This window comes from Zootoca vivipara, chromosome 4 (assembly GCF_965207765.1).
Source record: "Zootoca vivipara chromosome 4, rZooViv2.hap1.1, whole genome shotgun sequence".
Lineage (NCBI taxonomy): Eukaryota > Metazoa > Chordata > Lepidosauria > Squamata > Lacertidae > Zootoca > Zootoca vivipara.
This window is the reverse complement of record NC_142587.1, coordinates 98,411,988-98,438,392: the sequence shown is the minus strand read 5'-3', so window position 1 is coordinate 98,438,392 and position 26,405 is coordinate 98,411,988. Positions and strand designations below refer to the sequence as shown.

At 47.5% G+C, this 26,405-nt stretch overlaps 1 protein-coding gene across 2 annotated transcripts in view; it reads left to right on the top strand.

Moving 5' to 3' along the window:
* The first annotated feature begins 2,933 nt into the window (after nt 1-2,933).
* P4HA3 (prolyl 4-hydroxylase subunit alpha 3) overlaps nt 2,934-26,405 on the top strand; it is a 37,940-nt gene continuing 14,468 nt past the window's right edge. For both annotated transcript variants that reach the window (XM_060274043.2, XM_088668884.1), the window contains exons 1-7: nt 2,934-3,564; nt 8,886-9,028; nt 13,162-13,385; nt 14,904-15,053; nt 17,501-17,552; nt 20,894-21,057; nt 22,702-22,878. In XM_060274043.2, coding sequence (XP_060130026.2) covers nt 3,206-3,564; nt 8,886-9,028; nt 13,162-13,385; nt 14,904-15,053; nt 17,501-17,552; nt 20,894-21,057; nt 22,702-22,878 — 1,269 coding nt within the window. In that variant the 5' untranslated portion in view covers nt 2,934-3,205. The remainder of the gene's footprint in view (nt 3,565-8,885; nt 9,029-13,161; nt 13,386-14,903; nt 15,054-17,500; nt 17,553-20,893; nt 21,058-22,701; nt 22,879-26,405) is intronic.

Below are 26,405 nucleotides of genomic sequence, written 5' to 3'. Positions count from 1 at the left end.
CACACGCTAGCAAGGTTATGCTTAAAATTCTACAAGGCAGGCTTAGGCAGTATGTGGACCGAGAACTCCCAGAAGTGCAAGCTGGATTTCGAAAGGGCAGAGGAACCAGAGACCAAATAGCAAACATGCGCTGGATTATGGAGAAAGCTAGAGAGTTCCAGAAAAACGTCTACTTCTGCTTCATTGACTATGCAAAAGCCTTTGACTGTGTCGACCACAGCAAACTATGGCAAGTTCTTAAAGAAATGGGAGTGCCTGATCACCTCATCTGTCTCCTGAGAAATCTCTATGTGGGACAAGAAGCTACAGTTAGAACTGGATATGGAACAACTGAGTGGTTCAAAATTGGGAAAGGAGTACGACAAGGTTGTATATTGTCTCCCTGCTTATTTAACTTATATGCAGAATTCATCATGCGAAAGGCTGGACTAGATGAATCCCAAGCCAGAATTAAGATTGCCGGAAGAAATATCAACAACCTCAGATATGCAGATGACACAACCTTGATGGCAGAAAGCGAGGAGGAATTAAAGAACCTTTTAATGAGGGTGAAAGAGGAGAGCGCAAAATATGGTCTGAAGCTCAACATCAAAAAAACCAAGATCATGGCCACTGGTCCCATCACCTCCTGGCAAATAGAAGGGGAAGAAATGGAGGCAGTGAGAGATTTTACTTTCTTGGGCTCCTTGATCACTGCAGATGGTGACAGCAGTCACGAAATTAAAAGACGCCTGCTTCTTGGGAGAAAAGCAATGACAAACCTAGACAGCATCTTAAAAAGCAGAGACATCACCTTGCCGACAAAGGTCCGTATAGTTAAAGCTATGGTTTTCCCAGTAGTGATGTATGGAAGTGAGAGCTGGACCATAAAGAAGGCTGATCGCCGAAGAATTGATGCTTTTGAATTATGGTGCTGGAGGAGACTCTTGAGAGTCCCATGGACTGCAAGAAGATCAAACCTATCCATTCTTAAGGAAATCAGCCCTGAGTGCTCCCTGGAAGGACAGATCGTGAAGCTGAGGCTCCAATACTTTGGCCACCTCATGAGAAGAGAAGAATCCTTGGAAAAGACCCTGATGTTGGGAAAGATTGAGGGCACTAGGAGAAGGGGACGACAGAGGACAAGATGGTTGGACAGTGTTCTCGAAGCTACGAACATGAGTTTGACCAAATTGCGGGAGGCAGTGCAAGACAGGAGTGCCTGGCGTGCTATGGTCCATGGGGTCACGAAGAGTCGGACACGACTAAACGACTAAACAACAACAAAATAATAAATAAATAAAGTATAAGTTTTCAAATCTACAGAGAAAATACAATACAATTAATTAACCAATACACCAAATTATTTCTTGTTACTTGACTAAACCTTCCATGGTTTCCTCAAATTATCTCTTACTGCTGCATATTATAATAATTGCAATCCTTCTTCCAACCATTTTATTCTCATAACAATCTTTTACTGCCGAGCTTACTCCAAACCAACTCGCATTTTAACATGTTTACAGTATTATTATTATTTTTAAAATAATCTACAAATAGTTTCCAATCCTATTCGAGGATGGCCTCTTCTTGTTCTCTGAAGAGCATGAGACTTCAGGGTCGCGGGTTCGAGCCTCATTTTGGGCGAAAGATTTCTGCCCTGCAGGGGGTTGGACTAGATGATCCTCAGGTTCCCCCTTCCAACGCTACAATTCTGTGATTTTCTGAACTGGAATTCAGAAGCATTGCTGCTGCCTCCAGTATTGGCATCATGGCTAGGAACCAGCCATACCCTTCTCCTTCATGATTTCATGTGGGAGCCTTGAATTCATCAAGGATCAAACCTCCTGCATGCCAAGCCCTGTTTAGGGAAGCTTTATAATATTACCTGTATTATTATTACCTAGAATCATAGAATCATAGAGTTGGAAGAGACCACAAGGGCCATCCAGTCCAACCCCCTGCCAAGCAGGAAACACCATCAAAGCATTCTTGACATATGGCTGTCAAGGCTCTGCTTAAAGACCTCCAAAGAAGGAGACTGCACCACACTCCTTGGCAGCAAATTCCACTGCCGAACAGCTCTTACTGTCAGGAAGTTCTTCCTAATGTTTAGGTGGCATCTTCTTTCTTGTAGTTTGAATCCGTTGCTCCGTGTCCGCTTCTCTGGAGCAGCAGAAAACAATCTTTCTCCCTCCTCTATATGACATCCTTTTATATATTTGAACATGGCTATCATATCACCTTGGAAAATCCTTGGAAAAGACCCTGATGTTGGGAAAGATTGAGGGCACTAGGAGAAGGGGACGACAGAGGACAAGATGGTTGGACAGTGTTCTCGAAGCTACGAACATGAGTTTGACCAAACTGCGGGAGGCAGTGCAAGACAGGAGTGCCTGGCGTGCTATGGTCCATGGGGTCACGAAGAGTGGACACGACTAAACGACTAAACAATAACAACATCATATCACCCCTTAACCTTCTCTTCTCCAGGCTAAACATGCCCAGCTCCCTAAGCCGTTCCTCATAGGGCATCGTTTCCAGGCCTTTGACCATTTTGGTTGCCCTCTTCTGGACACGTTCCAGCTTGTCTGTATCCTTCTTGAACTGTGGTGCCCAGAACTAGACACAGTACTCCAGGTGAGGTCTGACCAGAGCAGAATACAGTGGTACTGTTACTTCCCTTGATCTAGATGCTATACTCCTATTGATGCAGCCCAGAATTGCATTGGCTTTTTTAGCTGCTGCATCACCCTGTTGACTCATGTCAAGTTTGTGGTCTACCTGTCTTGTTTTTGTTGTTGTTTTTGTTGTTGTTGTTTTTGTTGTTGTTAAAGCACATTCTCTGCCTCTGAACCAAGGGAGGGCTTCCCCGTCTCCCCTCCCACCCCATTTTCAATCCTGGAGTAGACAGGGAGAGAGACAAATTGCTGAGCAGCCAGCCAGCCATCCTTGCCAGAGCTTCGCAGAGGCTGGAGAGGGAGAGGAAAACGCACAGCCAGCCTTGGCTTCCAGCGGCTTTTACTGCCTCTTTCCCCATCTGGTTTCCATTCAGCTCATTCCTGCTGCTGCTGCTGCTGCGAGAAAAAGAGAGAGAGATTCAAGTCGGTGCCTTTTTGGCTTTCGCAGCTCAGGGCGAGATTCCAGAGGAGGAGGAGGTGGAGGTGGAGGAGGACCGAGGCGAGGGCGCGCAGCAACAGCGCCAAGGGATGCTGTGGTTGCGCCCATGACACCACCGACGGTCCCTGCTGGCTTCGGGAGAGGGGCTGCTGGGTGGCACTGGGGGAGCCGGCTGGGTGCAGCAGGAGGGGGGAGATTTTGGATCCCAGCCTACGGGAGAGGAAGGGAGGAAAGGAAGGCGGAGGCGAGCGACAGGGGCATTGTCCAGAAGAGCAAGGCGATGCTGTGGCTCGCAGCGGCGGCTGCAGTGGCTGCTCTCTTGGCCGGTCTCTCGCAGCGTGTCCAGGCGGAGACGTACACTTCCATGCTGAGCATCCACCAGGCGCTCAGGACCGAGAGGGAGCTCCTCCGCTTTTTGCACACCTACCTCGAAGAGGAAGCCAAGAGGCTGGAGGACCTCCGGAGGTAAGGGCCGGGGGCTCTGTTGGCGGGGATCAAGCACGGGAGGGTGGAATCGTAGAGCTGCAAGGGACCCCCAAGGGTCGTGTAGTCCGACCCCCTGCAACGCAGGGAATCGCAGCTGGATAATCCCTGCCAGGTATAGAATTATAGGGTTGGAGGGACCTCCGAGTCCATCCTCTGCAATGCAAGGATAACAGATCCCTAACAGTTACAGGTAGGTCGCCGTGTTGGTCTGACGTAGTCAAAACAAAATTTAAAAAATTCATTCCAGTAGCACCTTAGAGACCAACTAAGTTTGTCATAGGTATGAGCTTTCGTGTGCATGCACACTTCTTCAGATACCTATCTGATACCTATTCTTCAGATACCGTATCTGAAGAAGTGTGCATGCACACGAAAGCTCATACCTGTGACAAACTTAGTTGGTCTCTAAGGTGCTACTGGAAGGATTTTTTTTTTTAAGATCCCTACCAGATGGCCTTCCAACCTCTGGTTCGAAAACTCCATTCTGCTGTCAAAGAGTTCTTACTACCCTAGTGCTTAGCCAGAATCTCCTTTCTTGTCATTTGAATGAATTGGTTTGGGTCCCACCCACCCTCTGGGGCAGAAGGAAACAAGCTTGCTCCATCCTCCATGGGACAGCCCGTCAAGATATTTAAAAACGGCTGTCATATCCCCTCTCAGTCTCCTCTTTTCCAAGCTAAACATACTCAGCTCCTTCAACCGTTCCTCATACGGCCCAGTTTCCAGATTTCTGCACACCTTCCAGTCAGTCAATATAATAATAATAATAATAATAATAATAATAATAATAATAATAATATATCCCACACATCTAGCTAGGTTTCCCCAGCCACTCTGGGTGGCTCCCAACAGAATATAAAAAAACACACACGATAAAACATCAAACATTAAAAACTTCCCTAAACAGGGCTGCCTTCAGATGTCTTCTGAAAGTCAGATAGTTGTTTATTTCCTTGACATCTGATGGGAGGGCGTTCCACAGGGCGGGCGCCACCACTGAGAAGGCCCTCTGCTTGGTTCCCTGTAACTTTGCTTCTCGCAGGGAGGGAACTGCCAGAAATCCCTTGGCGCTGGACCTCAGTGTCTGGGCTGAACGATGGGGGTGGAGACGCTCCTCAGGTATACTGGGCTGAGGCCGTTTAGGGCTTTCAAGGTCAGCACCAACCCTTTGAATTGTGCTCGGAAATGTGGTACCCAGAACTGGGCACAGGACTCCAGGTGTGGTCTGGCCAAGGCAGAACAGAGTGGGACTATTATGTCCCTTGATCTGGACAATAGACTTCTGTTGATGCAGCCTAGAATAGCATTTGCTTTTGTTGCTGCTGCATCACACTGGGGACTCACATTCGGCTTGTGATCCACCAACACCCCTAGATCCTTTCCACATGTACTGCTGTCAAGTCTTATATTTGTGCACCTGGTTACTCCTGCCTAAATGCAGAACCTGACATTTGTTCCTGTTGAAATCCATTTTGCCAGTTTCGTTAGTTTTGTGTTAGTGCTATTCTGGGTGTCTGCTGTGCCCTCCGAACATCCTAGGTTCAATCCCTGCCATCTCTAGTTAAAACGGGAATGGGGAACCTCTGATTCTCCAGCCGTTGGCAAACTCCTGTTGGCACCTGCCAGCATGTCCGAAGATCTGGAGAGGGGGAGACAGAGATTTGGAGGAGCAACTGATAAAGACAAAGGAGAATGAATGGAGGTGCAAAAACTATCCACATTCATCGGCAGTATGAGGGAGCCCGATATTGACTCAAAGCAAACGTTATCCCATGATTCCCAGCACATTTTCTCACTGCTTTCCGGATCACCAAGTCTGGTATTTGGGGGATAATAATAATAATAATAATAATAATAATAATAATAATAATAATAATTTATTTATACACCGCCCTCCCCAGTCAAGACCAGGCTCAGGGCAGCTGACACCAATCAAATTACAATAAAATGTAAAAGAAAGAACAACAATTAATTAGTTACAGGTAGGTAGCCGTGTTGGTCTGAGTCGAAACAAAATAAAAAAAATAAAAAAATTCCTTCGGTAGCACCTTAAAGACCAACTAAGTTTTTGTTTTGGTATGAGCTTTCGTGTGCATGCACACTTCGTCAGATACACTGAAACAGAAGCAACAAGATCCTTATGTATATTCAGAGGGTGGGGGGTGGGAGTGATGGGAATGGGTGATGGGCTGATAGGAGTGGTAAACCTGTTGATGACTGTTAACGACTGTTAATGACTGCAATTGGTCTTGCGGGGGGGGGGGGGAAGCAAGGGCTGAGGTGCTAAGGAAAGCTTGATCATGTATAATGAGATAAGAATCCTATGTCTTTGTTCATTCCAGGTGGCTCCATGGTTTTAAGCTTGCTAATGAGTTGCAATTCATCAACTTCTCTTTCCAGTCTGTTTCTGAATTTTTTCTGTAATAAAACAGCTGCTTTGAGATCTTGTATAGAATGTCCTGGGAGATTGAAGTGTTCTCCTACTGGTTTCTCTGTCTTGTGGTTCCTGATGTCAGATTTATGTCCATTTATCCTTCATAGCTGCCAAGTTATCCCTTTTTTTAAAGGGATTTTCCATTATGCTGAATAGGCTTCCTCGTGAGAAAAGGGAAAACTTGGCAGCTATGTTATCCTTTGGCGTAGGGTTTGGCCTGTTTGTCCAATATAGAGAGCTGAAGGGCACTGTTGGCATTTGATGGCATACACAATGTTAGAAGATGAGCAATTAAATAGTCCTGAGATGGTATGTTGGATGTTGTTGGGGCCAGTAATGTGTTGTCCGGGTGTATGTGGCAGCAAAGTTGGTATCTGGGGATTATTGCAGGCTCTGGTACCAGTGTCCATGTTAAGTCTGGTGGTTGTATTATTGTGGGTGAGGAGTTGCTTAAGATTGGGCGGCTGTCTGTAGGCAATGAAAGGTCTTCCTCCCAGAGCTTGAGAAAGGGAGCTGTCATTGTTGTATCTGACGAAGTGTGCATGCACACGAAAGCTCATACCAAAATAAAAACTTATTTGGTCTTTAAGGTGCTACTGAAACAATTAATTAAAATACGAGTTAAAAGACAGTTTCAAATTTAAAATGCATCCTCGTTTTAAAGTAGCCCATAAATCGATAGCTGGTTTGTTGCACAAGAGCTCCAAAACACATTTATTTGAAGGACCTGAATTTGCCAGTATGTGATGGAATCCCACCCGAAACAACAACAGTCTGGAGGCTTCCCAGAAGGCACTCTCCCAACTATTCCTTGCTAGTTGTTTCCTACTTCCATCTTCTATGCCTTCAAAGATTGAGGGCACAAGGAGAAGGGGACGACAGAGGACGAGATGGTTGGACAGTGTTCTCGAAGCTACCAACATGAGTCTGACCAAACTGCGGGAGGCGGTGCAAGACAGGAGTGCCTGGCGTGCTATGGTCCATGGGGTCACGAAGAGTCGGACACGACTAAACAACAACATATATTTTTTTAAACCCAGATCCACCGGAACAGGTGCCCAGAATCTGCCGCTTGAGGCAGCCACCTTGCCCAGCTCCACGCCAGAACCAGCCACAAACACGTCACTTTCCAAACAGCCCCTCTTCATTTGAGGTTTTCGCTATGCAGTTTTCTGGGGATGGGTGTGGAGGGAAATCAACCCTTCTCCACCAAACTTCTGGACGGCAAAATTGGCAAGAGAACATTGCAATTGGAAACAGCATTTTGGCAAATATTCCCCTGCCCTTTTGTAGGTGTTGGCTGTGTATGCTAGAATGTGAACCAGAAGGGCTGGGGTTTTTTTGTTTGTTTGTTTCTTTTGAAAGGGAAAGGGAGTACAACCTCCCCCCACGAAAAAACCCTTACTGGGTTTTCACAAGTAAAAACATATTTGATATATATTTCCATTGGAAAAGGTTCAGAAAATTAAAATGACCCTGGGGATGAAACGATGCCCGTATGAAGAAAGTTTGCAGTATTTGGGACTTTTCAGTTTAGGAAATATAGGAAGAGCCTACTGGATCAGGCCAATAGCCCATCAAGTCCAGGATCCTGTTCTCACAGTTCGCCAACCAGAGGCTTGTGGGAAACCCGCAAGCAGGAATCGAACACAAAGGAAACTCTCCACTCCTGCAGTTTCCAGCAACTGGGATTCATCATCATCATCATCATCATCATCATCATCATCATCATCATTTATACCCCGCCCATTTGTCTGGGTTTCCCCAGCCACTCTGGGTGGCTTCAAACAAAAGATTAAAAATACATTAAAACACCAGTCATTAAAAACTTCCCTAAACAGGGCTGCCTTCAGATGTCTTCTAAAAGTCAGACAGTTGTTTATTTCCTTGACATCTGATGGAAGGGCACCACCACCGAGAAGGCCCTCTGCCTGGTTCCCTGCAACCTCACCTCTTGCTGCTTTGCAAAATGGGCAGAACTGATCTTCACTACCATTAAAGTCAGATACTGTAGTTGTTTATTCCCTTGACATCTGCTGGGAGGGCGTTCCACAGGGCGGGTGCCACCACCGAGAAGGCCCTCTGCCTGGTTCCCTGTAACTTTGCTTCTCGCAGGGAGGGAACAGCCAGAAGGCCCTCGGCGCTGGACCTCAGTGTCCGGGCAGAACGATGGGGATGGAGACGCTCCTTCAGGTATACTGGGCCGAGGCCGTTTAGGGCTTTCAAGGTCAGCACCAACACTTTGAATTGTGCTTGGAGGCGTGCTGGGAGCCAATGTAGGTCTTTCAGGACCGGTGTTATATGGTCCCGGCAGCCGCTCCCAGTCACCAGTCTGGCTGCCGTATTCTGGATTAGTTGTAGTTTCCGGGTCACCTTCAAAGGTAGCCCCACGTAGAGCGCATTGCAGTAGTCCAAGCGAGAGATAACTAGAGCATGCACCACTCTGGCAAGACAGTCTACAGGCAGGTAAGGTCTCATCCTGCGTACCAGCTGGAGCTGGTAGACAGCTGCCCTGGACACAGAATTGAGCTGGCCTCCATGGACAGCTGTGAGTCCAGACGGGACTCCCAGGCTGCACACCTGGTTCTTGAAAGCCCTGGTTTAGGGCTTTCAAGGGCAGCACCAACACTTTGAATTGTGCCTGGAAACATACTGGGAGCCAACGTAGGTCTTTCAGGACCGGTGTTATACAGTCTCAACGGCCGCTCCCAGCCACTAGTCTAGCTGCCACAACTAGACTGGTATCACTGCCCCCAACTGTGGAGGCAGAGCTGAGCCATTCTGGCTAGTATCCTTCGATAGCCCTCTCCCTCAATTTTGTCTAATTGCGAATCATGTCGTTCTTCATGCCTCCCTCCCCAACCAGATTCTACAGGAAGATCCAGGCCTTGCATCAAGGAGCGGGCAGCACCGTGGTTAACCCTTTACTGGCCTACACACTTATCAAGAGGTTGCAGTCGGACTGGCTGAACGTGGTGTACAGCACGGAAGCCAGCGAGAACGCCCAAGGTACGTTGGCTGAAGGCTGAGCATCGTGTTTAGCTGGAGGAAATTTAATAGTGATAGCAATGGCCGTTTTGGGCAGAGAAGGTTCGTTGCATCGTGGTAGGGCATCTGCTTGGCATGCAGAAGGTCCCAGGTTCAAGCCACAGTAGGGAAGCTTTTAATGTTTAATAGATTTTTTTAAATTTATTTGTAATTCTCACACATTCAGAAACAAACATTTCGACATACACACAAAATACATACTCTCAATCCAAAATTTCTCCAATACATTGCTATTACATCAATTTGCAAATCCATGAATAAACTATTACCCCCTCCCCTTCCTAATGTTTAATAGATTATTGTATTTTAATATTCTGTTGGAAGCCGCCCAGAGTAGCTGGGGAAACCCAGCCAGATGGGCGGGGTATAAATAATAAATTCATAGAATCATAGAGTTGGAAGAGACCACAAGGGCCATCCAGTCCAACCCCCTGCCAAGCAGGAAACACCATCAAAGCATTCTTGACATATGCCTGTCAAGCCTCTGCTTAAAGACCTCCAAAGAAGGAGACTCCACCACACTCCTTGGTAGCAAATTCCACTGCCGAACAGCTCTTACTGTCAGGAAGTTCCTCCTAATGTTTAGGTGGAATCTTCTTTCTTGTAGTTTTAATCCATTGCTCCGTGTCCGCTTCTCTGGAGCAGCAGAAAACAACCTTTCTCCCTCCTCTATATGACATCCTTTTATATATTTGAACATGGCTATCATATCACTCCTTAACCTTCTCTTCTCCAGGCTAAACATACCCAGCTCCCTAAGCCGTTCCTCATAAGGCATCGTTTCCAGGCCTTTGACCATTTTGGTTGCCCTCTTCTGGACACGTTCCAGCTTATCAGTATCCTTCTTGAACTGTGGTGCCCAGAACTGGGCACAGTACTCCAGGTGAGGTCTGACCAGAGCAGAATACAGTGGTACTATTACTTCCCTTGATCTAGATGCTATACTCCTATTGATGCAGCCCAGAATTGCATTGGCTTTTTTAGCTGCTGCATCACACTGCACTTACAGGCACTTCCAAAGAAAACCAGTGTCCTTTTTGTTGGGGATAATTCAGAGGGAAATTCCCAGGTGTCAGAAAAAGGTTATTTATTTATGTATGACACTACTGCGGCCCGTGTTTTGTTAGCCCCAAAATGGAAAAGGAGCGAGGTCCCAGCTAAGGAAGAATGGCAACTTAAACTGATGGAATACGCGCGGCTTGCAGATTTAACATATAGAATAAGAGAACGAGGAAGAACATACATTTAAAGAAGACTGGGGAATGTTTACTGAATATATAGGCGGAAATTGTGTCCATTTAAAAACGCTGGCAGCATTAAGATAAATTCAACCGTGCAAATAAGTTTTGATGGATGTAACGATGGAATACTGAATGGTTCAGTTAATGTAAAATATGCAGGGATGTTACGGCATGCAAAATGAACCACGGAAGAAGGGAAGTCGTTGATTTAAGGGTGTTCAAATGAATAGTTTGAAATGCAAAATAGAAAAAATAATAATAAACATTATTTATTACGAAGGCTGCTCCCTGTGTTCCTATTGTTAAGGCTAAGCGCCAGGGGGGGATCAGACAGCTGTAAGCTGTAAGCAGGAGGAGGAGAGGACGGACGTGAAACTTTTGCTGCCTGCTTTGCCTTGCTGCTGCTTCTACCTGAAGGAAGAGGACAGTTGTCTGGCCATCCCTGGAAGAGGACGTGGGGCTCCCATCCACCAACAGCTGCCCTGACCCCAGGCTTTTGGGTCAAGTGGGGAGCAGGGCTGAGCGATGTCTGGTTTTTGACCTTGTGCTACATCACCAACTAAACATCCCAATATACCGATATATCACCCTGCTTGAAATAAGGAATGGAACTATATAGAGGTGAATAGGGTAAAGTCCTGGCAACTTAGGGGCCTAAAACTGGCGCATTTCTACTTATTGTACCTTTAACATATTGTTACAACTGTTCATTTATAGGACAGAGAAACAGGGGCAGCAGGAATCAGGAGAGACGTGATAAGCACTTCACGGTTTCCCCCAAATTGTAATTTTTTATTTTTCCATTTTTTTTTTATTTTTCCAATTTTTCATTTTACAATGCTTCCACAACAAAAATTAAAACTAAACAAAAACCAACATTTTCTTCGACTCCCCCCCCCCCACTCTGCGGTTCCTTATTCTTTATCACAGTCTTACTGCATAACCTATTTATAAATTTAATATTTTTACTCTCTATAAGTTATTTTTTTACTGCTCATGTTTATGTCAATCCTGCTAAAAGTTTTTAATTGTTTACAATTTGTCTTCATATACTCAATAAATTTTCCCCATTCTGTTAGAAAAAGGCTCTCATCTTGATCTCTTATTCTTCCGGTAGGTTTCGCCATCTCTGCATATTCCATCAGTTTTAACTGCCAATCTTCTTTCATTGGGATTGTTTCTTTCCATCTTTGGGAATATACCATTTGGGCAGCCGTGGTAGCAAAAATAAATAGTTTCCCCTCCTGATCTTTGGGTACTTCTTCTCTGATTATACCTCAAAGAAAAGCTTCTGATTTTTTAACAAAAGTTATTTTCAACATTTCCCCGTAAATTCATTATCAATCATTTCCCAGAATGTTTTACTATCTTACACGACCACCTCAAATGAAAAAAGGTACCTTCCTTCTCTTTCTTTTTCCAACAGGTGTTTGATTCAGTCTTATGCATTTTAGCTAACTTGCTAGGAGTCAAACACCACATCACTATTTTTTACTTAGAACACACACACACACATCATGATTTGCGATATATCACCATGTTATGAAACGGTTACCACAATGTGGACTTCAAACCGATCTCGGATGATGTATCAATTCAGCGCCCAGCCCTAGTGGGGAGGTTAAAAGGGGTGTGTGGGGGAGAGTTGTTTATCTGCTAATTAGCAGGTGGAATTATTCCATGTTCATTATCCGAGTGCAGTTGGTATTGTTCTCAGCAGGAACGCGGGTGGCTCTGTGGTCGAAACCACTGAGCCTCTTGGGCTTGTCGATTGGAAGGTCGGCGGTTCGAATCCCCACGACGGAGTGAGCTCCCGTTGCTCTGTCCCAGCTCCTGCCAACCTAGCAGTTCGAAAGCACGCCAGTGCAAGTAGATAAATAGGTACCACTGCGGTGGGAAGGTAAATGGTGTTTCTGTGTGCTCTGGCTTCCGTCATGGTACCAGAAGCGGTTTAGTCCTGCTGGCTGCATGACCCGGAAAGCTGTCTGTGGACAAACGCCGGCTCCCTCGGCCTGAAAGCGAGATGAGCACCACAACCCCATAGTTGTTGTTGACTGGACTTTACCATACAGGGGTCCTTTACCTTTTACCTTTACCTTGATAGGGATGCGGGTGGCACTGTGGCCTAAACCACTGAGCCTCTTGGGCTTGCCGATCAGAACGTCGGTGGTTCGAATCCCTGTGACGGGGTGAGCTCCCTTCGCTCTGTGACTGTCCCAGCTCCTGCCAACCTAGCAGTTCGAAAGCACACCAAAGTGCAAGTAGATAAATAGGTACCACTGTGGGGGGAAGGTAAAACGGTGTTTCCGTGCACTCTGGTTTCTGTCACGGTGTTCGGTTGCACCAGAAGTGGTTTAGTCCTGCTGGCCACATGACCTGGAAAGCTGTCTGCTGAAAGCAAGATGAGCGCCGTAGTAGTAGTAGTAGTAGTAGAAGAAGAAGAAGAAGAAGAAGAAGAAGAAGAAGAAGAAGAAGAAGACGAGGAAGAGGAGGAGGAGGAGGAAGAAGAGGAGGAGGAGGAGGAGGAGGAGGAGTAGTTTGGATTTGATATCCCGCTTTATCACTACCCGAAGGAGTCTCAAAGCGGCTAACATTCTCCTTTCCCTTCCTCCCCCACAACAAACACTCTGTGAGGTGGGTGGGGCTGAGAGACTTCAGAGAAGTGTGACTAGCCCAAGGTCACCCAGCAGCTGCATGTGGAGGAGCGGAGACGCGAACCCGGTTCCCTAGATTACGAGTCTACCGCTCGTAGCACTACACCACACTGGCCGTAACCCCAGAGTTGTCTGTGACTGGACTTAACCATCCAGGGATCCTTCACCTTTTTTTTATAAAAAAAACTTTTGTTCTCAGCACTGAAGAATGGCTACCAGCGGCTGGAGGAGGACTTGCCCCTCTTTGAGGACCTGGAAGGAGCTGCCCGGGGGGTAATGCGCTTGCAAGATGTCTACTCCCTGAGCGTGAAGGGCTTGGCCAAAGGGAAGTTCCAGAGGGTTAGCAACGCTCCACTTCCAGACGTCTACAACCCCAGCCAGGATTTCTCACTGTCCGACGACGACTGTTTCCATATTGGCAAGGTGAGGGGGCAGGTCAGGGGTTCCCAAAGGGGGCAATAACAGACCCCCTGGAGGTCAGTGGGATTACCTGAAAGGCATGCTAAGAGGCAGAGGGCTGGCAGGGTTGTGATCAGCAAGCTATATTCTTACCTTCCAAGTCCCGGACTGCAGAATCCGGGACCAGCAGCCGTGTGACACCGGAAGTTGCATCGACGTAACTTCCGGTGTCGCTTTGCCCTTCTATGGGCACCAAAAATGGCCGCCGCCGGCTTCGAAAGTCGCTTCTACGCATGTCAGGAAGTGTGTCGATGCAACTTCCAGTGTCGCTCTGTCCATCTACGGGTACCAAAAATGGCTGCCACCGACACCGGAAGTAGCGTCTATGCACTTCCGGACATGTGTAGGTGCGACTTTTGAAGCCGGCGACGGCCATTTTTGGTGCCCATAGAAGGGCAAATCAGAAAGGAAAAAATGGCCACCGGCAGGAGAAAATAATGGAGAAAAACGGGAGACGAAGTGATACGGGGGACCACCGGGAAAAGGTAAGTAAAAACGGGGGTTTCCCAGGGAAAACGGGGTACTTGGCAGCTATGTATATTAATTGCAATTTATCCCTCCAGGCACCCAAGTGTGTAGGTTAAAAACCCCATACTTGCCAACAAATTAAAAGCGTGGGAATTAGGCTGCAAAATTAGGAATTAGCTACAAAGTAAACCGGTTCTCCTTTTTTCGCCCTGGTTAACAAAGAATCAGGCAGCAACTTGGGGATTCAGTTTAAAAAATATATTTTACAGTGGTACATTGGTTCTCAAATGTTTTTTGGAAGCTGAACGTCCGATGCTGCTGTCAGCCATTGTTTCCGGGGCACCTGCACCAATCAGAAGCTGCGCCTTGGTTTTTGAGCATTTCGGAAGTCAAATGGACTTCTGGAATGGATTAAGTTTGGTGCTTTTGTTTTTGCTATTTATTTTGCATTTTTGTTTTTGAGGGGTTTTTTTTTGGATAATTTGTTTTTGTGACTGTGTGGAACCCAGTTCAGCTACTGATTGATTGTGTGCCTGCAGAAATGGATAAAAGCCCCCCATCCAAACAATGACTATCATCGGTGCAGGTAAGAAGAAAAATACTTTTAATTTCTATCATCTACAATACTGTCTTATTTATTTCACAGTACAGTACATTGATTATTGCTTTAATTTTATGGATCAGTGGTCTCATTAGATAGTAAAATTCATGTTAAATTGCTGTTTTAGGACTTGTTTTTAAAAGTCTGGAACGGATTAATCCCTTTTGCATTACTTTCTATGGGAAAGCGCGCCTTGGTTTTGGAACGCTTTGGTTCTGGAATAGACTTCCGGAACGGATTAAGTTTGAGAACCAAGGGACCACTGTACTTACTTAGAATCTTGCATTGGTTCACAGGAACGGCAGCAGTAAAAATTATGCAGGCAAAACTCCTCATCTAGCCAGTGCTTTTGCAGGTAAAGTGGTCCCAAGTTGCTAAGGCCTTTCTCTCTTACCATTCCTGGTTTCTTCCAGGTCGCCTACGACATGGAAGATTATTATCACTCCATTCTGTGGTTGGAGGAAGCCGTGAGCCTCTTCCGCGTTTCCTACGGGAGCTGGAACACAGAGGATGAGGGGAGCCTTGAAGATGCCCTAGACCACCTGGCTTTTTCTTATTTCAAGGTAAGACGGGATGTTGCAGGAGGACACAGGGAACTGATGCCTTTACTGAGTCGGACTCTCAATCCATCTCTTCTTCTTTGGCGATCCCTCGTAGCCGAGTAAGATTGTCTTCCATAAACACGGTTTTAACAATGAGTCTGTAAGTGACTGTGGAGGCCAATTCTGGATCCGCAAGTCCTTCCACAGTGGGGACATTGGTTTCTGGGCGGGAGTTGATCACGGTGTGGATTTGCCAAGCGCGCCTTCCTCTTAGCACGTTTCTCCCTTGCGTCCTGAGTTCGAGTGTCTTCAAAGTCCATGACACCTTTGGTAAAGGCTGTTCCCCAATTGGAGTGCTCGCAGGCCAGGGTTTCCCAGTTGTCAGTGTTTATACAGTGGTACCTCGACTCATTAAGACGATCCGTTCCGCGGCCGTCTTTGTAAGTCAAGGTTTTCAGATGTTGAAGCGCCGCTACGGCGCATGCGCGAAGCGCGCTTCCACACTTCAGCGCATGCGCCGATCGCGCGCACAGCTCTGCGCAGGTGCAGAACACACACGCCCGGCGCATGCGACGAAAGAACTTCCGGGGGTTGTCGACTTCGGAAGTCGGAAGCTTCGGAAGTCGAAGCGTTCGGATGTCGAGGTATGACTGTACTACATTTTTTTAGCTTAGCCTTGAGACAGTCTTTGAACCTCTTTTGTTGACCACCGGCATTACGCTTTCCATTTTAAAGTTCGGAATAGAGTAGTTGCTTTGGAAGACGGTCATCAGGCATCCGCACAACATGACCAGTCCAACAAAGTTGATGTTGAAGAACCATTGCGTCAACACTGGTGATCTTTGCTTCTTAAAGTACACTGGCATTAGTTCGCCTGTCTTCCCAAGTGTCCATCTAGCTCAGTACTGTCTGCACAGACAGGCAGCAGCTCTCTAGGCAGGGGAGATGCCACTGCAGATTGAACATGGAGCCTGTCTCATGAAAACAGATGCTGTGACACTGAGCTACAGTCCTTCTGCGCAACTTCCGCTCGTCCAGCATAACTTTCACGCATATTCTGTGTGGGAATGTTCAGGGAGGCAGGGAGAGGATATATTGTTTATTAAGATCCTTCCTAACTTGCGTTAGCAAGTCCCTTTACTTAGAATAGTTTTACATTCCCCTTTTTAACGCACAGCGGGTAGCTGGTTGCAGGCTTGTGTAAGCCTCTCACTATCATACAATTCAGTATTGAATTGTATGTTCCTGATAAGTTCCCTTATTGTCTCTCTTAAAAAGAATAAACACACGACAATCTTATTTAAAGTATATAAAATATATTTACTCACATCATCAGTTTACAGTGGATCCCTGAAGGCAGACTTAATTACAAAGTATATACACGTGGAATGGGACACGGGTGGTGCTGTGGGTTAAAACCACAGAGCCTAGGGCTTGCCGATCAGAAGGTCGGCGGTTCGAATCCCTGCAACGGGGTGAGCTCCCGTTGCTCGATCCCAGCTCCTGCCAACCTAGCAGTTCGAAAGCACGTCAAAGTCAAGTAGATAAATAGGTAGCGCTCCAGCGGGAAGGTAAAACGGCATTTCCATGTGCTGCTCTGGTTCGCCAGAAGCGGCTTTGTCATGCTGGCCACATGACCTGGAAGCTGTACGCCGGCTCCCTCGGCCAATAAAGCGAGATGAGCGCCGCAACCCCAGAATCGGTCACGACTGGACCTAATGGTCAGGGGTCCCTTTACCTTTACCTATATACATGTGTATATATAGTCCCTTTGTCCTCTGTTGGCTGAAAGCATGAGAGATGGCTAAAAGCCGACAGAGCATCTCTAGCTAAAAAGCTGCTGTTTCTACGACGAATGGAGTCAAAGAGAGAGAGAGAGTGCTGCGTGCCTAGAGCTTTTGTTACCTGCACAGGTACGGTCACGCCCACCTCTAGTCACATGCAAAGGAAGTATGCCCCTGTCAGGAGGAAACAGGAAGTTTTCGACTGGCTGGAACAAACATCCCCTTGCATGTCCACTCTAGGAAAACAAGGAATGTTGTACTTGACTGCGACTTAAGTATCACATCCCACATTCTGCACAAGATGATTCACTCGAGGAGGTGAGGAGGGTGGGAACCTGAGAGAGAGCATTTTCTGCTGCTCCTGTAAAACTGGTGGAACTCCCTAAAGGGGGCATTCAGCTTGCCTGGCAATGGAAGACTGAATTGTTCACTTGGGACCCTGGGTGACACTTGACAGCATGCCCTGCCTCCCTATGAACCATCTTTCATCTTTCTCTCCTTAAGTCTAAAGCAGGTGTTCCTCTGAGCATGTGTAGAGTGCAACCCTCCCCATTCGCTGAGTTAGAATAGCCCCCCCCCCACAGAGAGAGACACACACACTTTACTTTCATGTCAGCTAGAGTGTCTCTCTATTTCCCCCAGAAATTTAACGTTTTGCTCTCTCCTCTCTTCATTTTTTTAAAGGCAGGAAACATCTCTCATGCCTTAAGCCTTTCCCAAGAATTTCTTCACTACGGTACGTGCTTCTTGTCCAGATCCTGTCAGACAGAAGAATGTTACTTACTTAGTCACTCCAAATATCAAGCTTTAAAGGATTAGACGCGCTACTCATAAATTGCACAATCATCAGGGGGTCTTCATAACTAGGGGGGGGGACAGTTTCTGTTCAAACCAGCCAGGACAATTTCCCCCCAGGGAGTAAGGGATTCCTGGTTGAACATGGGGAAGTAAATATCAGAGGAACATTAAAATGAGGTGGGCACGTGATGCAGCAGCTAAAAAAGCCAATGCAATTCTGGGCTGCATCAATAGGAGTATAGCATCTGGATCGAGGGAAGTAATAGTACCACTCTATTCTGCTCTGGTCAGACCTCACCTGGAATACTGTGTCCAGTTCTGGGCACCACAGTTCAAGAAGGATACTGACAAGCTGGAACGTGTCCAGAGGAGGGCAACCAAAATGGTCAAAGGCCTGGAAACGATGCCTTATGAGGAACGGCTTAGGGAGCTGGGTATGTTAAGCCTGGAGAAGAGAAGATTAAGGGGTGATATGATAGCCATGTTCAAATATATAAAAGGATGTCATACAGAGGAGGGAGAAAGGTTGTTTTCTGCTGCTCCAGAGAAGCGGACACGGAGCAATGGATTCAAGCTACAAGAAAGAAGATTCCACCTAAACATTAGGAAGAACTTCCTGACAGTAAGAGCTGTTCGGCAGTGGAATTTGCTACCAAGGAGTGTGGTGGAGCCTCCTTCTTTGGAGGTCTTTAAGCAGAGGCTTGACAGACATATGTCAGGAATGCTTTGATGGTGTTTCCTGCTTGGCAGGGGGTTGGACTGGATGGCCCTTGTGGTCTCTTCCAACTCTATGATTCTATGTCTTTTTTAAACAGCTACATTTTCACAGCTGTGAAAATGGACTTTCAGCAGATATGGTTTGTTTCCTACTGAAATTCCCTACACAACTAAGAACCCTCCATTCGAAAAAGGAGCAGTAGTCCCACATTTATTCTGGGTTACCTAACTGGAAAGTAATGCTGTCTCCTGGTATGATTTCATGTATCAGTAACGGACATTGAAATCATCTCTCTCTCTATTGCGGAGTTTCTCAAATAACTTATGATCCGTAGAATCAGAAGGTAAAGGGAGCTGGCTGCCGCGGGACCCACCTAATTCTACCTGCATATAAACCACCAGGGCTGCTAGCTTTTGAACCACAGCCTCTTAACTAACAGCCATTCAGTTAGCAGGTGATTGTGTTCAGTTTCTCGCCATGAAGCTTTTCAGGCCGAATCCAGCTGCTATTAAAAGTACAAGAGCATGAAGGACTTGCTCACAAATTTATTGACAGCTGCACGCGTTATTATAGCCAGGAAGTGGAAGGGGCAAGCAGGATATAAAATGGAAGAATGGTATAAAGAGGTGTGGGATGTAGCTATGAATGATAAATTAACAAGCGCCATTAAGGTAAGATGGGGGATATGCAGGAGAAATGATTTTGAGGCGATATGGAGGGTGCTTGTATCATTTTGTACTGTTTAAGGATCAAACCAGGCCTAGGCAAACTCCAGCCCTCTAGATGTTTGGGACTACAATTCCCATCATCCCTAGCTAACAGGACCAGTGGTCAGGGATGATGGGAATTGTAGTCCCAAACCTCTGGAGGGCCGGAGTTTGCCTATGTCTGGGTCAAACCATGGCAAGAGGTGTTGACATTTTGGGAGGTTGGATAGTTGCAACGGAATGGTCTCGGTGGTGACATTTTTATTTTATTTATTACTTTGCCAAGATAAAATAAAATAAATAATGGTGCGGGGGGTACAAGAGCAGGCCAGGACATTTTTACGGTCAGTTGGCAACCCACCCTTTGGTTTACACAAAGTGATCAAAGAACAAGAACAACTCAAACAACAACACAAAGCAACAGCTTCCCCTCCACCTTTGTTTCAATGTCTTCTTCATTCCTTATCCTGCTTCCGTACTGCTCTGCATAGGTGCCAACTCCCTGGGGCTCTGGGTGCCCAAGCACAGGGGCGTAGCAAGGGGGGAGCGGAGGAGGCGGCCCGCTTCCAGCTCCGTCTTTTGGGGGCAGCGCAAGCGGCGGCGGCGACACCCCGCTACGTAGCGCGCATGCGTCATACATAGTGACGCTGCTCATGCGCGCTACGTAGTGACGCCCCACCCCCGGTTGCATGTCATGTTTGCCGCTCCGGGTGCCCGAGCGGCTCCCTATGCCACTGCCCAAGCACCCACAAAATTCCCCATGAAGGGGCTGGGCACCCACAATTTTCTATGCCAGCGATATTCACGCTGCATGGCCCCTCATGGCCCCGGGCCCCCACAGTCGCAGGGCCAAGTTGGCACGGTCACGGGGCCAAGTTGAAAAAACTACAAAGAATTAAAACCGGGTTGCTAACTTTTCCTTACTGGCTCTGCTCCTTTGCCTTCAATGGCACCCTGGCACATGAGGCGAGCTTTCCCGGACATGGGTGACGACCGCTTCATTTCTGCATACAGTGGTACCTCGGTTTATGAACACAATTGGTTCCGGAAGTCTGTTCATAAACGGAAGCGTTCATAAACTGAAGCGAACTTTCCCATTGAAAAAGTGGATTAATCTGTTCCAGACGGTCCGCGGAGTACTTAAACTGAAGTGTTCATAAACTGAAGCGAACTTTCCCATTGAAAGTAATAGAAAGTGGATTAATCCGTTCCAGATTACTCAACCTGAAGCGTACTTAACCCAAAACATGGGTGTAATTGGTTCCGGAATTCTGTTCATAAACTGAAGCGAACTTTCCCATTGAAGGTAATGGAAAGTGAATTAATCCGTTCTAGATGGGTCTGCGGTGTTCATAAACCGAAAATTCGTAAACCGCGGTGTTCATAAACCGAGGTTCCACTGTACTAGATTGCTATTAATAATAATAATTTATTTTTTATACCACACCCATCTGGCCGGGTTCCCCCAGCCACTCTGGGCGGCTTCCAACAAAACATTAAAATACAGAAATCCATCAAACATTAAAAGCTTCCCTAAACAGGGCTGCCTTAAGATGCCTTCTAAAGGTCTGGTAATTGTTATTCTCTTTGACCTCTGGTGGGAGGGCATTCCACAGGGTGGGTGCCACTACCGAGAAGGCCCTCTGCCTGGTTCCCTGTAACTTGGCTTCTCGTAGCGAGGGAACCGCCAGAAGGCCCTCGGCACTAGATCTCAGTGTCCGGGCAGAACGATGGGGGAGGAGACGCTCCTTCAGGTATACTGGACCGAGGCCGTGTAAAGGGGCAAGGGAGCAGGGGGGGCTTTTAAAAAAGTATATCCCGGTTTGGATTCAGACAACCTGTTATCTCGACCAGATCCGAGCAACAAGAGGGTGGCGAGGAATGTCCTCAAGTACGAGAATCTGCTGCTGGTGAATCCCGAGAGTGGCGACGAAGGGGGGTCCCTGCAGAGGCCAAACGTGACCCAGCTGGAAACCAGAGATATTTATGAGAAGCTGTGCCAGACTCTTGGCTCTCAGGTGGGGCCACAGAACAGGCACGGAATCCGACCTTGGTGTTTTGTTTTTATGAAATAGTGACAGGGCTGAACTTCAGACGTCTTCTAAAAGTCAGGTAGTTCTTTATCTCCTTGACATCTGATGGGAGGGCGTTCCACAGGGCGGGCGCCACCACCGAGAAGGCCCTCTGCCTGGTTCCCTGTAACCTCGCTTCTCACAACGAGGGAACCGCCAGAAGGCCCTCGGAGCTGGATCTCAGTGTCTGGGCAGAACAATGTGGGTGGAGACGCTCCTTCAGGTATACTGGGCCGAGGCCGTTTGGGGTTTAAAGGTCAGCACCAACACTTTGAATTGTGCTCGGAGACATACTGGGAGCCAATGTAGGTCTTTCAGGACCGTTGTTATATGGTCCCGGAAGCCGCTCCCACTCACCAGTCTAGCTGCCGCATTCTGGATTAGTTGTAGTTTCCGGGTCACCTTCAAAGGTAGCCCCACGTAGAGGCGCATTGCAGTAGTCCAGGCAGGAGATAACTAGAGCATGCACCACTCTGGCAGGTCTGCGGGCAGGGAGGGTCTCAGCCGAACTACCAGATGGAGCTGATAGACAGCTGCCCCTGGACACAGAATTGACCTGTGCCTCCATGGACAGCTGCGAGTCCAAAATGACTCCCAGGCTGCGCCTCTGGTCGTTCAGGGGCACAGTTACCCCATTCAGGACCAGAGAGTGCTCCACACCTGCCCGCCCCCTGTTCCCCCCAAAAGAGTACTTCTATCTTGTCAGGATTCAACCTCAATATGTTGGCCATCATCCATCTTCATCCGCCTACAGGCACTCACACAGGACCTTCACTGCCAGGGCTGTCTTAAGCGAATCTAGCGCTGTGGCGCAAAGGTTCCTCCGGCGCCCTCTCCCTTTCCCCAAGCTGCTCTCTCTCACCCTGGCTCAGGGTCCCCAGCACCACCAGCCCAGGCTTCCCACCGCCCCTCACCAGCTGCGCGGTGTCCCACTGCCAGGTCACACCGCCGACCCCTCTCTGCCCCAGCCAGGGCGCGGGCAGCTCCCCAGCTCCCGCCACCTCCCTGGCCCGGAGGCCACATGGCCCAGCAGCCACCATCTGCACCGGAGGAAACAAACGTGAGCGTTGAATTCCGGGTCCTGCAGTGCACCGCTTGTTCCCCGGCTGGCTGACCGGTCCACCGCTGTCTCCGCCTGCGCTCCCAGTGGCCGGAAGAGCAGGAGGTGGTTGCCACGCTGCCGCCTGTGCCCCAGGAGTGGTGGTCGTGGGGTGGCGGATGTGGAGGAGACCCCCTTGGGAGCCGCTCCCGCCACCACCGCTCCCGGAGGCGACAGCGGCTTGGCGGGCAGTGGCTGAGGGGATTCCCGCGGCCAAAGAAGAGGTGGTGGTGGCGGCAGCGGAGCCATAGGGCTCAGACACCAGCTGTCTGGCGGGTACAACAGCACCCCTGGTAGCCAGGCGCCCTGACACATTGCACCACTCAGCCCAGGCCTAGAGACGGCCCTGTTCACTGCGTTCACTGGTTCTAACTACTGGGCTAGGGCCTTTCGCCTATAACTTGGTGCAATAGACATTGGTCTATTGATGGCTGGTTTGCAGGTAGGTTCCCTTGCATCACCCTCTCTCTCTCTCTCTGGTCCTCCTCCAGCCATCCCAGTATCAGCAACAACACCTCTACTGCTCCTATGAGACCAATGGGAGCCCCTTCCTCATGCTCCAGCCTCTCAAGAGGGAGATTGTCCACCGGCAGCCCCACATCGCACTCTACCACGACTTCGTCAGCGATGCCGAAGCAGAGAAGATCAAAGAGCTTGCCGCTCCCCGGGTAAGCAGCTTGGGGGTATTGGGGCGGCAGGAAATGGGGTCTTGCAGGGCCGGCCCGTCCACGAGGCAGACGGAGGCAGGCACTTCAGGCGATGGAACCGAAGGGGCAGGCCTGCTGCGGAAGCGGCTGCGGCAGTGACTTCCAGGTTCTGGCAGGACCTTGCAAAAGCCCTGAGAGATCTTGCGGGGCTCTTGCCATATCTTGCCAGAGTCTGGAAGCCATGTTATGTGGGGTCGCAGGGCAGCACCTTCCAGCTTCCTCTCAGGTGGCGAAACAGGACGGGTCACTCCTGGGCTCTCGCATCGTTGCGCACTCTCCCTGGGTCAGCCCCGATCTTGCTAAGAGGTTATCTGTCAAGCATGGAGAGCTCCCCTCCCTCTTCAGTAGCTTCACAGTTCAACGAGCAGTTGATCGATTTAAAGTCCTTTTATTACAGCATCATGTTGCAAGCACAAATACTCCTCTCTCCGCAAGGAGAGCAGTTGCCTGGTCTAAACCCTCCTTCCGACTTCTGCAGCAAGAAGGGCACCAATGGGAAGTCTCTCCCCTCCTCTGCCTCTTTTGTTCTCTGATCTGTTTGGACCTCCGAGTCCGGGGTGAGGTGGGTTCCCCCACACTCTTGATTGATGTCTCGCCCAGCTGCCCCCTCCCTTCTGGCTCCCTTGACATTATCTCGTAGCTGGGTAACTCCTCTCTGAGCTGTTCAGCTTCTGTGTCTGTCTTTATCTCTGCTTCTGGAAACACTGGAGGGGGTGGGGAGGGGGGTTGAATATTCTCCCTCCTCTTCCGAGAGGAGCTGATCTGCCTGTAACTGCATTCCCCAATCTTCAGATCGAGACCATTCCCTAACATTAATATTACAAATACCAAAAGTACATTCTAACCAGGTTAGTCTGCTGGAAAAAATTTCCCCCTCCATATTATATTATACAGTGGTACCTCGGTTTATGAACACAATTGGTTCCGGAAGTCTGTTCATAAACTGAAGCGTTCATAAACTGAAGCGAACTTTCCCATTGAAAGTAATGGAAAGTGGATTAATCCGTTTCAGACAGTCCGCGGAGTAACCGTTCATAAACTGAAGCGAACTTTTCCATTGAAAGTAATGGAAAGTGGATTAATCCGTTCCAGACGGGTCCGTGAAGTACTTAAACTGAAGCGTTCATAAACTGAAACATGGGTGTAATTGGTTCCAGAAGTCTGTTCATAAACTGAAGCGTTCATAAACTGAAGCGAACTTTCCCATTAAAAGTAATGGAAAGTGAATTAATCCGTTCCAGATGGGTCCGCGGCGTTCATAAACCGAAAATTCATAAACCGAGGTGTTCATAAACCGAGGTTCCACTGTACTAGCAAACTCTCCCCCCCAAAAGGGACCACCCCAGTTTGCATCCCCAACCCTGCTTTGAACAAGAGGGCGGAAAACTTCCTTTTTGGTTATTGGGGTTCCTTCAGCAGACGAGAAAATTAAGCTTAGAACAGGCTTCCTCAAACTTGGTCCTCCAGCTGTTTTGACCACTGGTCCTGCTAGCTAGGGATCATGGGAGTTGTAGGCCAAAAACATCTGGAGGGCCGAGTTTGAGGAAGCCTGGCTTAGAAGTTGCCACCTCGAGACAGGATCGAGGAGGAGGAGGAGGAGGCGAGCCTGCGGTTCAGCCAAAACGATTTCTTCTCCATCCAACATCCCAGCCGGTTGCCTCGGCAACCGCACAAACAGGCCCACATGGAGATTATTAACCTAATCCACGGCACGGACAGGACATCGGTTTTGTGGTTCTCCTCCTTCCCAAGCCCAGACAGCACTTGGCTCTGGCTGCCGATCCATCACATTTCCTCCTGGCAGCTTCTAGACAGCCTGGCATCTTGGCCGAGTGTGTCATCATCGCCGCGATTCTCCGGGCTAGACGCATTTCCACTGGGTGGTTTGCGCCTAACAACTGCCGAGGGCTGTTTTCCTTAACTAAATGCAAAAGGCAAAGGCAGACAATAGCTTTTCAAGGCAGCTGAAAAGCGTCTTGAGAGTGCTTCTGGTTGCCAGGAGAAACAGGTGGCTCCTTCACCTTTAACAGGTGTGGGGCCTTGTCAGAGCATCTGTTAGGAAGGCCCCCAGGTTCAATCTCCAATGGCAACTCCAGGCACAGCTATGGGGATGTTGTGGGTAGTAGGAGAGGATATATTGATTAAATATTATCCTTCCTAACTCGCGCTAGTGAGTCACACGTCTATAGCAGAGCTCATTCCCCTTTACACAGCAAGAAACTAGTTGCAGATTCGTTTGAATTTTGTTAGTTAAGCAACCCATTCTGGCATTGGGGTATATTCCTGGTAAGACCCCTGAGATTCCCTCCTAAAAGAATAAAGACACAAGAGTCTTCCTTATAAGTAATGGAAAGGTTACTCATATTCAGTAGGGTGGGTCATAAAAAATTTTCCCCCGAAAATGTTTCCTCCCTTGATCTTATAATCAAGGCATAATTTTATTAATTACACAAAATGTAAGCATTTAATACAATTTATACCAAGTAATTAAGTATAATGTGATGTTTTGACGCAACACATAATATGAGTGGCGTTTTATTGTTTACGTTTACTTGTTTAGTACACCGTTTGCTTAATTGTTCCATATACTTTTTTCAAAACCATTGGTTTTTCATGTAAATTATCAACATGTTTTATCTTAAATAAATAAATATTGCAGGAAATAATAGTATGCAGCTATTATTGCTCTACATAAAACCTAAAATTTGTTTATTAGTTCACAATTTAACATATGGGGAATTAAATGAGTCAAATTCCCTTGTTTTTATCACTCGTAGTGAGGCACAATTTCATTACAATTCTTCAGATAATCCTGCTAGTGATGTTAATTGCTTACAATAGTCTTTCAGATATCGTATAAATTTACTCCAGTCCTTTTGCAGTACTCGATCGTCCTGGTTTCGGATTTTTCCTGTCAGCTTCACCAATTCTGCAAAGTCCACCATCTTCAGCTGCCACTCTTTAATTAACTATTATTTTTTAAATACTTTAATGAGCTGTGCTTCTTTGTTTCTCAATTTGACCCTTTTACATGGTTTTGTATGTTTTATGGTATTTTATGCGTTGTGAGTTGCTGTTTCTTTTACTGATTATAGATTGGTAATTCTTTGTTGTTTAGTTATTATTTGCTGGTGTTTAATTTTACTGTTTACTATTCAGTTCTGGTGGATTGTTGAATGTTGCTTTGTTTGATATAAGCTGTTTATTTTAAAGTTATTGTGACTTTTATATCGGATCAGATAGTTGCTACTAATGTTTGATGTTTTATTATGTTTTTATGTCTCGGAAGCCACCCAGAGTGGCTTAGGGGACTCAGCCAGAGGGGCGGGGTATAAATGAAATATTATTATTATTATTATATATTTTTATAATTCAGTCAAATATCAGAAGCAAAGCCTCTCCTGCAGGGCCGTCCCTAGGCCCGGGCTAGGTGGTGCAAGGCGCCAGGGCGCCTGGCCATCAGGGGCGCAGAAGGCGCGCAGAACGCT